Raw genomic sequence first — 14,248 nt, forward strand, 5'->3', positions numbered from 1 at the left:
TGTCTTTTGCACATTGGTTATTTGTCTTTGTTGTGTGCGGGTTTTCATTTAGTCTGTTGTGTTTCTTTGTGTTTACTGTGAATGCCCACACGAAAATAAATCTCTGGGTAGTATATGGTGACATATATGTTCTTTGATAGTAAATATACTTTAAGCTTTGACAGCTTGGGTGTGAGTTGCAGTATGGCAGAGGGTAAGACCAAGCTGCACCATGTACAACAGCTCTGAGAGCATCTTGTGCACGACGACTGGATTTTTTTCTTTTAGTTTAGATGATCACATTCTAGGTTATTACTTGGATATCTGCTGCACATAGGTCTTGATTAATACCAAGATACTATTGAATCATGTTCCTAGCACCTTCAGGCAATTAGACCTGATGATAAAGTAGACCAAGTATCTTTTGGACCAGTTGCCAAACAACTTATGTGGCCATTAACTCAGGTAGGGGTCATTTTGTTCATCGATCTGTAGCCTTACAGTGGAATGGAGCGGTAAGTGGCAACAACAATCATGTACTGAGAACCCACAGTTGCCTAGAATTGTCATCCCCTTTATGCAGGCAGGTTTGCTAGAGCTGTTGTGAGGATTTAAACTAATTTGGCAGGGGATGGGAACCGAAGTGATAGGCAGTTGGTATACAAATAGGTAGATACTTTATTGATTCCCAAAGGAAATTACAGTGTTACAGTAGCATTACAAGTGCTAGATATACAAGTATTAGAAGAGAAGTAGGAAAGAATAAAATATAAGTTACCTCAAACAATCTTAACAGGAGGGGCTTATCACTTCCCTGCCTGTAGGTTGACTCATTAGAGAGCCTAATGGCTGAGGGTAAGAATGACCTCATATAGCGCTGTTTAGAGTGGTGCAGTTGTCTTAGTTTATTACTAGTACGTGCAGTGTGTAGTGAAACTGAGGAAAGACAGGCAGATGATAGGGTAAAATTGCAGTCGGTGAGATGAGTTGAAGTGCAGAATTGAAAAGGATGATGCATACAGGCCTGAAGGTGTTATATTTGAATGTTCAAAGTAAACGGAATAAGGTAGGTGATTTGTAGCACAGTTAGAGATTGACAAGTATGATGTTTTGGGCATCACTGAGTCATGGCAGAAAGAATATAGTTGGAAGTTTAACATCCAAGAATACACATTGTATCGAAAGGACAGACAGGCAGGCAGAGGGGTTGGTAAAAAAATGAAATCAAATCCTGAGAAAGAGGTGACATTGGATTGGAAGATAGAGAATACTTGTAGGTAGAGTTAGGAGCTGCAAGGGTAGAAGTCTCTGGTAGGAGGCCAGGATGTGGGATACAAATCACAATGGGAGATAGAAAAGGCATGTAAAAAGGGCAATGTTATGATAGTCAACGGGGGAATTGGAAAAATCAGGCTGTGCTGGATCTCAAAGAGAATTTGTAGATTGCCTTTGAAATGGCTTTTTAGAGCAGCTTGTGGTTGAACCCACTAAGGGATCAGCTATTCTGTATTGGATGTTGTGCAATGAACCAGATCTGATTGGGGAACTTAAGGTAAAGCAACCTTTAGGAAACAGTGATCACAGTGTGGGAGAATCCACCCTGCAGCTTGAGAGGGAGAAGAGAAAAAATATATCACTATTACAGTGGAGTTCAAGGAGTTACAGAGGCATGGAAGAGGAGCTGGCCAACATTGATTGGAAGGGGACACTAACAAGGATGATGCCAAAAGAAAAATATCTGGAGTTTCTGGGAGCAGGATAGATGAAGTAGTATTCTAATGGGAGGATGAGTTAACCATGGCTGACAAGGGAAGACAAAGACAGCATAAAAGCAAAAGGGAGGGCATATTATACAGTGAAATCAGTGGAAAGTTAGAGGATTGGAAGGCTTTTATAAATCAACAAAATGCAACAAAATGAGTCATAAAGATAGAAAAAAATGAAATATGAAGATAAGCCAGATAATCATATAAAAGAGGATGTCAATTTTTTTTGTCAGTTATATGCTGGAGTTGGATAAGTCTCCGGGACCGGACAAGATGTGGGAGGCGAGGGAGGAGATTGCTGAATCTCTGGCGATGACCTTTGCATCATCAATGGGGATGGGAGAGGTTCTGGAGGATTTGAGGGTTGCAGATGTTGTTCCCTTATTCAAGAAAGGGAGTAGAGATAGCCCAGGAAATTATAGACCAATGAATCTTACTTCAGTGGTTGGTAAGTTGATGGAAAAGATCCTGAGAGGCAGGATTTATGAACATTTGGAGAGGCATAATATGAATAGGAATAGTCAGCATGGCTTTGTCAAAGGCAGGTTGTGGCTTACGAGCCTGATTGAATTTTTTGAGGATGTGACTAAACACATTGATGATGGTAGAGCGGTCGATGTAGTGTATAGGGATTTCAGCAAGGCATTTGATAAGGTACCCCATGCAAGGCTTATTGAGAAAGTAAGGAGGCATAGGATCCAAGGGGTCATTGCTTTGTGGATCCAGAATTGACTTGCCTACAGAAGGCAAAGAGTGGTTGTAGACGGGTCATATTCTGCATGGAGGTCGGTGACCAGTGGTTTGTCTTGGGGATCTGTTCTGGGACCCCTTCTCTTCGTGATTTTTATAAATGACCTTGATGAGGAAGTGGAAGGATGGGTTAGTAAATTTGCTGATGAAACAGGGTTGGGGGTGTTGTGGATAGTGTGGAGGGCTGTCAGAGGTTACAGCAGGACTTTGATAGGATGCAAAACTGGGCTGAGAAGTGGCTGATAGAGTTCAACCCAGATAAGTGTGAAGTGGTTCATTTTGTTAGGTCAAATATGATGGCAGAATATAGTATTAATGGTAAGACACTTGGCAGTGTGGAGGATCAGAGGGATCTTGGGGTCCAAGTCCATAGGACACTTAAAGCTGCTGCGCAGGTTGACTCTATGGTTAAGAAGGCATACAGTGCATTGGCCTTCATCAACCATGGGATTGAGTTTAAGAGCTGAGAGGTAATGTTACAGCTTTATCAGAATCAGAATCAGAATCAGACTTTAATCGCCAAGTACCTATGCACATACAAGGAATTTACTTCCAGCAGATGTTGTCTCTCTGCTCATAACAATAATAATGATAAATATAAATGAAAATATAGATTATACATACAGGTAGTGCAATCCAAGTAATAGTTAGCCGACAGTTAACCGGCAGTTAACTTCAGCAAAGTGACCGCAGTAGGGAAAAAACTTATCCAGTGCCTATTAGTCTTAGTCTGGAGGGATCTGAAGCGCCTGCCAGACGGAAGCAGATCAAACAGTCTGTGCGCAGGATGGGAGGAGTCCTTTATGATGTTCCCCACCCTCTTCTTCAACCTGGAAGAGTACAGGTCCACAATAGAGGGCAGGGAGGCTCCAATGATGAGCTCGGCAGTCCTCACTGTGCGCTGTAGTCTGGTTCTATCCTGCTTGGTGGCCTGGTGACCCTGGTCAGACCCCACTTGAAGTATTGTGCTCAGTTCTGGTTGCCTCACTACAGGAAGGATGTGGAAACCATAGAAAGGGTGCAGAGGAGATTTACAAGGATGTTGCCTGGATTGGGGAGCATGTCTTATGAGAATAGGTTGAGTGAACTCGGCCTTTTCTCCTTGGAGCAACTGAGGATGAGAGGTGACCTGATAGAGGTGTATAAGATGATGAGAGGCATTGATCATGTGGATAGTCAGAGACATTTTCCCATGTATGAAATGGTTGCCACAAAAGGACATAGGTTTAACGTGCTGGGGAGTAGGTACAGAGGAGATGTTAGGGGTAAGTTTTTTATGCAGAGACTGGTGAGTGCGTGGAAGAGGCTGCCGGTGGTGGAGGCGGATACAATAGGGTCTTTTAAGAGGCTCCTGGGTAGGTACATGGAGCTTAGAAAAATAGAGGGCTGTGGGTAACCCTGGATAATTTCTAAAGTAAGTACATGTTCGGCACAGCATTGTGGGCCGAACGGCCTGTATTGTGCTGTAGGTTTTATATATAAAGAGTAAAAGAGATGTGAGCCTGAAAATGACGCTGGATAGGTCGTAAAAAGAAATAAGGAAAAGGTAGATGAACCTATTCAGTATTTTGCATCAGTCTTCATTGTGGAAGACACTAGCAGAATGCCAGAAATTCGAGAGTGTAATGGGTAGAATTGATTGCAGTTACTATTTTTGCTATTTCTAAGGAGAAGGTGCTTGGGAAACTGGAAGGTTTGAAGGTAGATAAGTCACCTGGACCTGAAGAAGTACACTCCAGGGTTCTGAAAGAGGTAACTGAAGATATTGTGGAGTCATTTGCAATGAGCTTTCAAGAATCATTATATTCTGGAATGGTTCCGGAGGATTGGAAAATTGCAAATTTCACTCCACTCTTTAAGAAGAGCAGGAGGCAAAGAAGCAGGAAATTATAGGATAGTTAGCCTTATTTTGATGGTTGGCAAGAGCCCATTATTAAGAATGTGGTCTGTGGCACTTGGAGGGACAACAAGGTCAGCATGGTTTCTGTAAGGGGAAATCTTGCATGACAAATCTATATTGGAATCTTTTGAGGAAATAACAAGCGGGATAGACAAAGGAAAGTCGGTGGATGTTGTTGGATTTTCAGAAGCTCTTTGACAAGGTACCACACGTGAGACTGCTTAATAAAAGATTGGCTGACTGGCAGGAGGCAAAGAGTCAGAATAAAGGGGGCCTCTTCTGATTGGTTGCTGGTGACTAGTGGGTTGATATTGTAACCGCATCGTTTCACATTATGTCAGTGATTTGGGTAATGGAATTGATGGCTTTGTGGCTAAATTTGCAGGAAATACTAAGATAGGTAGAGGGGAGGGAGTGTTGAGGAAGCAGGGAGTCTGCAAAAGGACTTTGACAGATAGGGAAATGAAGTGGCAGATGGAATGTAGTGTAGGGAAGTGGATTGTCATGCACTTTGGCATAGACTATTTTCTAAATGAGAAAATTCAAAAATCTGAGGTGCAAAGGGCTTGGGAGTCCTTGTGCAGGATTCTCTAAAGGTTAATTTGCAGTTTGAGTTGGTGGTAAGGAAATCAAATGCAATGTTAGCATTCATTTCGAGAGGACTAGAGTATAAGAGCAAGGATGTGATGCTGAGGCTTTATAAGGTATTGGTTAGACCACACAAAGTTTCGTGAGCAGTTTTGGGCCCCTTATCTAAGAAAAGATGTGCTGGCATTGGAGAGAGTGCAGAGGAGGTTTACGAGGATGATTCCAGGGCTGAAAGGGTTAATGTATGAGGCTCATTTGATGGCTCAGAGCCTGTTCTCGCTGGAATTTGTAAGAATGAGGGAGGATCTTATTGAAACCTGTTGAATACTGAAAGGCCTAGTTAGAGTAGATGTGGAGATGATGTTTCCTATGTGGGTGAGCCTAGGACGGGAGGACAAAGTGTCAGAATATAGTGTTTAGTTCAGAGATGAGGAATTTCTTTAGTCGGAGCATGGTAACTCTGTGGAATTCATTACCATGGACAGCTGCTGAGTATCTTTAAAGCAGTGGTTGATACCTGGATTGGTCAGGGTGTCAAATGTTACAGAGAGAAGGCAGGAGAAAGGAGTTGTGAGGGATAATGAGATAACCATAATGGAATATTGCAGCAGACTATTGGGCTGTGTGCCTAATTCCACTCCTATTGTCTTATAGTTTTATACCTATATTCTTTGTGATGGGGTCAGGAACAGGTTTGATAAAATAGGCAAAGGAGACAGCAGAGTGGATAACATTGTCTAAGATTTCATATTGGAGACTAAGTTTCCATTCATTAATTTGGGCTGCACTACTGTTGTCTGCATAGCTTAATTTTATGCAATTGTAATTCCTTCCTCACACTGTTTTGCAGAGCACACCATCCTGTATTGATGTAATAGTCTCTCAAAGATCTTATTCTTGTCTAGGGTGATTAGGCAAATGACACACAAAATGCTGGAGGAACTCAGCAGGCCAAGCGGAATCTATTGAAAAAAGTACAGTCGACATTTCCGGCCAAAAGCCTTCGGCATAAACCCATCATAATCTGCAGATTTTCTTTTGTTTTTAATTAAGCAAATGTCCATATGCTTGTGCCATATGAAGGCATTTCCATCCCTGTTTAGAATCAGAATCAAAATCAAGTATATTATCACCAACATGTGATGTAAAATTTCTTAACTTAGCAGCAACAGTTCAATGCAATACATAGTCTAGCAGAGGGAGAAAAATAATAATAATAAAGAAAATAAAACAGAATACTAAATAAACAAATAGATCAATTATGTACATTGAAAAAGGCTCTAAAAGTAATCCGGGAAATTATAGGCCGGTAAGTTTGACGTTGGTAGTTGGTAAATTATTGGAAGGAGTACTAAGAGATAGGATCTACAAGTATTTAGATAGACGGGGACTTATTAGGGAGAGTCAACACGGCTTTGTGCGTGGTAGGTCATGTTTAACAAATCTATTAGAGTTTTTCGAGGAAGTTACCAGGAAAGTGGATGAAGGGAAGACAGTGGATGTTGTCTACATGGACCTCAGTAAGGCCTTTGACAAGGTCCTGCATGGGAGGTAAGTTAGGAAGATTCAGTCACCAGGTATACGTGGTGAGATAATAAATTGGATTAGACATTGGCTCAATGGGAGATGCCAGAGAGTGGTAGCGGAGGCCTGTAACTAGTGGTGTGCTACAGGGATCAGTGCTGGGTCCATTGTTATTTGTCATCTATGTCAATGATCTGGATGATAATGTGGTAAATTGGATAAGCAAATTTGCTGATGATACTAAGATTGGAGGTGTAGTGGAAAGTAAGGGAGGTTTTCAAAGCTTGCAGAGAGTTTTGGACCAGCTGGAAAAATGGGCTGAAAAATGGCAGATGGAGTTTAATGCAGACAAGTGTGAGGTATTGCACTTTGGAAGGACAAACCAAGGTAGAACATACAAGGTAAATGGTAGGGCACTGAGGAGTGTAGTAGAACAGAGGGATCTAGGAATACAGATACAAAATTCCCTAAAAGTGGCGTCACAGGTAGATAGGGTTGTAAAGAGAGCTTTTGGTACATTGGCCTTTATAAATCAAAGTATTGAGTATAAGAGTTGAAATGTTATGGTGAGGTTGTAAAAGGCATTGGTGAGGCCGAATTTGGAGTATTGTGTGCAGTTTTGGTCACCAAACTACAGGAAGGATATTAAGGTTGAAAGAGCGCAGAGAAGGTTTACAAGGATGTTGCCGGGACCTGAGAAACTGAGTTACAGAGAAAGGTTGAATAGGTTAGGGCTTTATTCCCTGGAGTGTAGAAGAATGAAAAGAGATTTGATAGAGGTGTATAAAATTATGATGGGTATAGGTAGAGTGAATGCAAGCAGGCTTTTTCCACTGAGGCTAGGGGAGGAAAAACCAGAGGACATGGGTTAAGTGTGAAGGGGGGCAAAGTTTAAAGGGAACATTGGTCGGGGGGGGGGCTTCTTCACACAGAGAGTGGTGGGAATGCGGAATGAGCTGCCAGATGAAGTAGTAAATGGGGGCTCACTTTTAACAGTTAAGAAAAACTTGGAGAGGTACATGGATGAGAGGGGTATGGAGGGATATGGTCCAGGTGCAGGTCAGTGGTCTAGGCAGAAAAATGGTTTGGCACAGCCAAGAAGGGCCAAAAGGCCTGTTTCTGTGCTGTAATGTTCTATGGTTACCATAGAACACTACAGCACAATACAGGTCCTTCAGCCCTCCATGTTGTGCTGACCCATATAATCCTTTAAAAAAAGTACTAAACCCACACTACCCCATAACCTTCCATTTTTCTTTCATCCATGTGCCTGTCCAAGAGGTTATTAAATACCCCTAATGTTTTAGCCTTCACCACCATCCCTGGCAAGTCATTCCAGGCACTCACAACCCTCTGTGTAAAAACTTACCCCTGATGTCTCCCCTAAACTTCCCTCCCTTAATTTTGTACATATGCTGGTTTGTACATATCTGGTGTTTGCTATTAGTGCCTTGGGAAACAGGTACTGACTATCCACCCTATCTATGCCTCTCATAATCTTTCAGACCTCTATCAAGTCCCCTCTCACTCTTCTATGCTCCAAAGAGAAAAGTCCCAGCTCTGCTAATCTTGCTTCATCTGACTTGTTCTCCAAACCAGGCAACATCCTGGTAAATCTCCTCCGCACCCTCTCCATAGCTTCCACATCCTTCCTATAATGATGTGACCAGAATTGAACACAATACTCTAAGTGCGGTCTCACCAGAGATTTGTAGAGTTGCAACATGACCTCTCTACTCGAACTCAATCCCCTGTTAATGAAGCCTAGCATCCCATAGGCCTTCTTAACTTCCCTATCAACCTGTGCAGCGACCTTGAGGGATGTATGGATTTGAACCCCAAGGTCCCTTTGTTCATCCACACTCTTAAGTAACTGACCATTAATCCTGTACTCAGTCTTCTGGTTTGTCCTTCCAAAATGCATCACCTCACACTTGTCCGGATTGAACTCCATCTGCCATTTTCCGCCCAACTCTGCAGCCTGTCTATATCCTCTTGTGACCTTCGACAACCTACAGCTCCATTCACAACTCCTCCAATTTTCGTGTCCTCCGCAAACTTACCCATCCTTCCGCCTCTACATCCAGGTCATTTATAAAAATCACAAATAGCAGGAGTCCCAGGACAGATCCTCGCGGCACTCCACTAGTCACCGACCTCCAGGCAGAATACTTTCCTTCCACAACTACCCTCTGCTTTCTTCCTTTAAACCAATTTTTTATCCAAACAGCCAAGGTTCCACTTATCCCATGCTTCATGACTTTCTGGATGAGTCTCTCATGAGGGACCTTGTCAAATGCTTTGCTAAAGTCCATGTAGACCACATCCACTGCCCTACCCTCATCAATTTCTTTTGTTACCTCTTCAAAAAACTCAGTCAGGCTCGTGAGGTACGATCTTCCCTTCACAAAGCCATGTTGACTATCCAGGAGTAGACTGTACTTCTCCAAATGCTCATAGATCCTATCCTTAAGAATCCTTTCCAGTAGTTTGCAGACCACTGACGTAAGACTCACTGGTCTATAGTTCCCAGGTTTCTCCCTAGGGAACTACATTTGCCATTCTCCAGTCCTCTGGCACTTCCCCTGCAGCCAAAGAGGATTCAAAGATCATAGCTAATGCTCCTGCGATCTCTTCTCTCAATTCCCACAACAACCTGGGGTGTATCATATCCGGCCCTGGGGATTTATCAATCTTAATGTTTTTAAGAAGATCCAGCACTACTTCTTCCTTAATCTCCACATTGTCCAGCACACAGGCCCGCTCTACTTCAACCTCATCCTGATCAAGATCCTTTTCACTTGTGAATACTGAAGCAAAGTATTCATTTAGGACCTCCCCAACCTCCTCCGCCTCATGTTGCCCTCTTTATCCTTTAGCGGTCCCACCTTCGTTCTCGTCATCCTCCTATTCTTCACATACGCATAGAACGCCTTGGGGTTCTCCTTAATCCTACATGCCAAGGCCTTCTCATGCACCCTCGAGCTCTCCTAAGTCCTTTCTTCAGCTCCTTCCTGGCTACTCTATATTTCTCATAAGCCCCTCCTACTTCCTGCTTCTTATATCTAACATATGTTTCCTTTTCCCTCTTGACAAGTTGCCTCACATATCTCGTCAGCCACAGTTCCCTTTTCCTACCATTTTTTCCTTGCCTCAGTGGGACAAACCTATCCTGAACCCAGCTCAAGTGGTCCCTAAACTTCTCCCACATTACTTCTGTGCTATCCCCTTTGAACATCTGTTTCCAATTTACTCTCGCTAGTTCCTGCCTCATCCCTTCAAAGTTAGCCCTTCCCCAGTTAAGCACTGTACCATTTCGTCTGATTTTATCCCTTTCCATAGCTATGCTGAAGCTAAGGGAGTTGTGGTCAATCTCACCAAAATGCTCCCCCACCAAGAGGTCTGTCACCTGACCAGGTTCATTACCCAGAACTAGATCCAGTATAGCCTTTCCTCTCGTTGGCCGGTCCACATACTGTGTCAAGAATCCTTCTTGAACACACCTGACAAATTCAGCCCCATCTATCCCCGTTGCACTCAGGAGGTGCCAGTCAATATGAGGGAAGTTGAAATCACCCATAACTACTACCCTGTATTTCCTGCACCATTCTAAAATCTGCCTGCACCATTCTAAAGTCTCCTTGGTGTCCCGAGAGCTATTTGGGGGCCTATAGACTACTCCCAGCACAGTGATTGATCCCTTCCTATTTCTGACTTCCACCCAGACTGACTCTATGGACACTCCTTCTGCAGCATCCTCCCTTTCTATAGCCGTGATACTATCCCTGACCAGCAATGCCACTCCCCCCCTTTTCTACCTACCATCCTATTCCTTTTAAAACACCTGAACCCCATGACCTGCATCATCCAATCCTGCCCTTCCTCCAAACAAGTTTCAGTAACGGCCACAACATCGTAGTTCCACATACTAATCCATGCTCTAAGTTCATCCTCCTTGTTCCTAATACTCCTAGCATTGAAAGAGACACATTTCAACCCCTTTAACTGGCTACAATTATGTTCTGTCCCCTGCCTGTCTTTCCTCATCAACTCAGAACTCTTAACATCATGTCCTTGTCCTTCTACCTTAATCCCTGCACTCACATTTTAATTCCCACCCCCCTGCCAAACTAGTTTAAACCCTCCCCAACAGCTCTATCAAACCTGCCCGCCAGGATATTGGTCCCCCTGGGATTCAAGTGCTACCCGTCCTTTTTGTACAGGTCACACCCGCCCCAAAAGAGGTCCCAATGATCCAGAAATCTGAATCCCTGCCCCCTGCTCCAATCCCTCAGCCACGCATTTATCCTCCACCTCATTCTATTCCTATTCTCACTGTCGCATGGCACAGGCAGTAATCCTGAGATTACTACCTTTGAGGTCCTGCTTTTCTACTTCCTTCCTAACTCTTCTTTCAAGACCTCTTCCCTTTTCCTACCTATGTCATTGGTACCAATATGTACCACGACCTCTGGCTGTTCTCCCTCCCACCGCAGGATATCTTGGACACGATCAGAAAAAGGTTCTCTGAATAGATTTTGAAAAATGTGCAAAAAATAGAAATACTCTATATTAAAAACAGTGAGGTGGTGTCCAAAGCTTCAACGTCCATTTAGGAATCGGATGGCAGAGATGGCTGTTCCTGAATCGCTGAGTGTGTGTCTTCAAGCTTCTGTACCTCCTACCTGTGGTAACAGTGAGAAAAGGGCATGCCCTGGCTGCTGGAGGTCCTTAATAATGGACGCTGCCTTTCTGAGAGACTGCTCCCTAAAGATGTCCTGGGTACTTTGTAGGCCACTGCCCAAGTTGGAGCTGACTAGATTTACAACCTTCTGCAGCTTCTTTTGGTCCTGTGCAGTAGCCCCTCAATACCAGTGATGCAGCCTGTCAGAATGCTCTCCATGGTACAACTATAGAAGTTTTTGAATGCGTTTGTTGACATGCCAAATCTCTTCAAACTCCGAATAAAGTATAGCCGCCGTCTTGCCTTCTTTATGACTGCATTGATATGTTGGGACCAGGTGAGATCCTCAGAGATCTTGACACTGAGGAACTTCAAATTGCTCACTTTCTCCACTTCTGATCCCTCTATGAGGATTGGTATGTGCTCCTTCGTCTTACCTTTCCTGAAGTCCACAATTAGCTCTTTCGTCTTACTGATGTTGAGTGCCAGGTTGTTGCTGCAGCACTATTCCACTAGTTGGCGTATCTGACTGCTGTACGCCCTCTCGTCACCACCTGAGATTCTACCAACAATGGTTGTATTGTCAGCAAATTTGTAGATGGTATTTGAGCTATGCCTAGCCATACAGTCATGTGTATATTGAGAGTAGAGCAGTGGGCTAAGCACACACCCCTGAGATGCATCAAGTATTGACCGTCAGTGAGGAGGATCAGAAGTATCATGCAGGTCTGATCAGATGAATTGTCTGGTGCAGAGCAGAATGACTATGATCTGTCTTGTAATTCACATTATAAGTAAAGATACTGTGATGTTTCAGTTGGCTGCACCAAGCTGTCTGTGATCAGTGTTTAATATTTGTGTGAATGGATGTCCCTCTCTTTTAAGTATTGCGACATCTGATATTTTGTAAATTATCATTTCAATTTGTTTTGTTTGTTTTACACAGGTTCCCAGTGTGCTTCATTGAGATGTCAATGACCTGCTGGACAAGCAGCTTGTAACTGACAGCAATTAATTGCTCACCTGAGTAATCTCTTCAAATATTCATGCTTATTGAACCTTGTCAGCTATCTCTCAACGGGATATTACTGACTTCATTCTTAAGAAATTTATAATTGTTGATCACATGACTTTTATGATCCTATGAGCTTCTGCGTATGACTGAGAACTCCTGGCTGAATCAGATGGTGTTGCTTTCTAGGGGAATTAAAAAAAACTTCACAATTCTTGACCCAGCACAGTTGGTACTGAACTCCATGTTAATTTTGTTATCATTTGAAAATGAATCCAAAACCAAACAGAATTGCTTTGAATCCTGCAAAGCATCTAGTTCGGAAAGACCAACTGATGAAGAAATCTGATTTCCCAAAGAAAGCTCATCAAAGGTAAGTTTAGAAAAAAGAAAAGATCAAGACTTTAGATTTTAAGAGTTTCAGCATTGCAGGCTAGTTTTTACTGTACATTGGACCACATAGAGAGATTATGTCAGGGACCCAAAAGCATGGTCACTTATATTTTTAATTATTATCTTTAAAAAGCCATTTTATTTCAGTCTGTCTCAAAATTTAATAAAATTATAATCTGGATTACACTAACTTTCTCAAGAATTATGCCCCCGGATGATCATGCCCTAGAATAGAGAACAAAAGGCATTGTGTTGTGCACTCATCCATTCTGTGATTGAGTACAGTTAATTGCACTCAATAGATACATCTGGAAGAAATCTGTTTAAGAGGAAGCTGTGCTACATGAGCATGACCACTGCTGTAGTGCAGAGAACAAGTAGAGCTGTGAAAAGAGAGACTGAACACCAAAAGACCCAATCATTAACCCCAGTTACCACTTAATCTTGTCCATACTATATCAAAATATGTGGATCCTGGATCAGCCTCTACAGCCACCTGAGGACCCACCAATAGACAACCCCTTAGGAGAACATCTTACTTGGCTCAAGTGATTGCACTACTTCAGTTAATATCTTTGATGCCATGCATAATTAATTTCCAGGCAGCTCAGCTATCTGGGAAAGCTGATGAGATGATTTGTGTGGAATAAAATGGAAAGTTAGTTATAGCAATTTTTTGGCATATGGAGCCATTCAATCCATTATGCATTCAATCATGTGATCCTTTTTTGTTCTCCTCAACCCTAGCTCTGGCCTTCTCCCCATGACCAATCAAGAACTTATCAATCTCTACCTTCAGTCACCCAATGACCTGCATATGGCAACAAATTCCACAAATTCACCACCCTTTAGCTAAAGAAATTACCCCACATCTCTGTTTTGAAACAGCGCCCGTCTATCCTGAGGCTGTGCCCTCTTGTCCTAGACTCTCCCATCATGGGAAACATCCTGTCCACATCTACTCTGTCTAGGCCTTTCAACATTCAAAAGGTTTCAATGAGATGCCCCCTTATCCTTTTGAATTCCAGCGAGTACAGACCCAGAGCCATCAAAAGTTCTTCGTATGATAACCCTTTCATTCCTGGAATCATCCTTGTGAACATCCTCTGGGCCCTCCCCAATGCCAGCAGGTCTCTTCTAAGATGAGGAGCCCAAAACTGCACACAATACTCAAGGTGAGATCTCACCAGTGCCTTATAAAGCCTCAGCATCACATCCTTGCTCTTGTATTCTAGACCTCTTGAAATGGATGCTAACATGGCATTTACCTTCCTCACCATCGACTCAACCTGCAAGTTAACTTTTAGGGTGTTCTGCACAAGGACTTCCAAGTCCCTTTGCATCTCAGATTTTTGTGGATTTTTCTCCCTGTTTAAAAATAGTCAGCACATTTATTTCTACTACCGAAGTGCGTGACCATGCATTTTCTAACATTGTATTTCATTTGCCAACTTTCTTGCCTTTTCTCCTAATTTGTCTAAGTCCTTCTGCATCCTACCTGTTTTCTCACCACTACCTGCTCCTCCACCAATCTTCGTATCATCTGCAAACTTAGCAACAAAGCCATCTATTCCATCATCTAAATCATTTATATACAGCATAAAAAGAAGTGGTCCCAACACCAACCCCTGCGGAACACCACTAGTCACTGG

At 42.8% G+C, this 14,248-nt stretch overlaps 1 protein-coding gene across 3 annotated transcripts in view; it reads left to right on the top strand.

Moving 5' to 3' along the window:
* Positions 1 to 14,248, top strand: part of sfi1 (SFI1 centrin binding protein) — a 262,284-nt gene that overhangs the window by 23,108 nt on the left and 224,928 nt on the right. For all 3 annotated transcript variants that reach the window (XM_073055643.1, XM_073055642.1, XM_073055645.1), the window contains exon 2: positions 12,138 to 12,576. In XM_073055643.1, the coding sequence (XP_072911744.1) occupies positions 12,473 to 12,576 (104 nt within the window). In that variant the 5' untranslated portion in view covers positions 12,138 to 12,472. The remainder of the gene's footprint in view (positions 1 to 12,137; positions 12,577 to 14,248) is intronic.

This window comes from Hemitrygon akajei, chromosome 9, assembly GCF_048418815.1.
Source record: "Hemitrygon akajei chromosome 9, sHemAka1.3, whole genome shotgun sequence".
Taxonomy (NCBI): Eukaryota; Metazoa; Chordata; class Chondrichthyes; order Myliobatiformes; family Dasyatidae; genus Hemitrygon; species Hemitrygon akajei.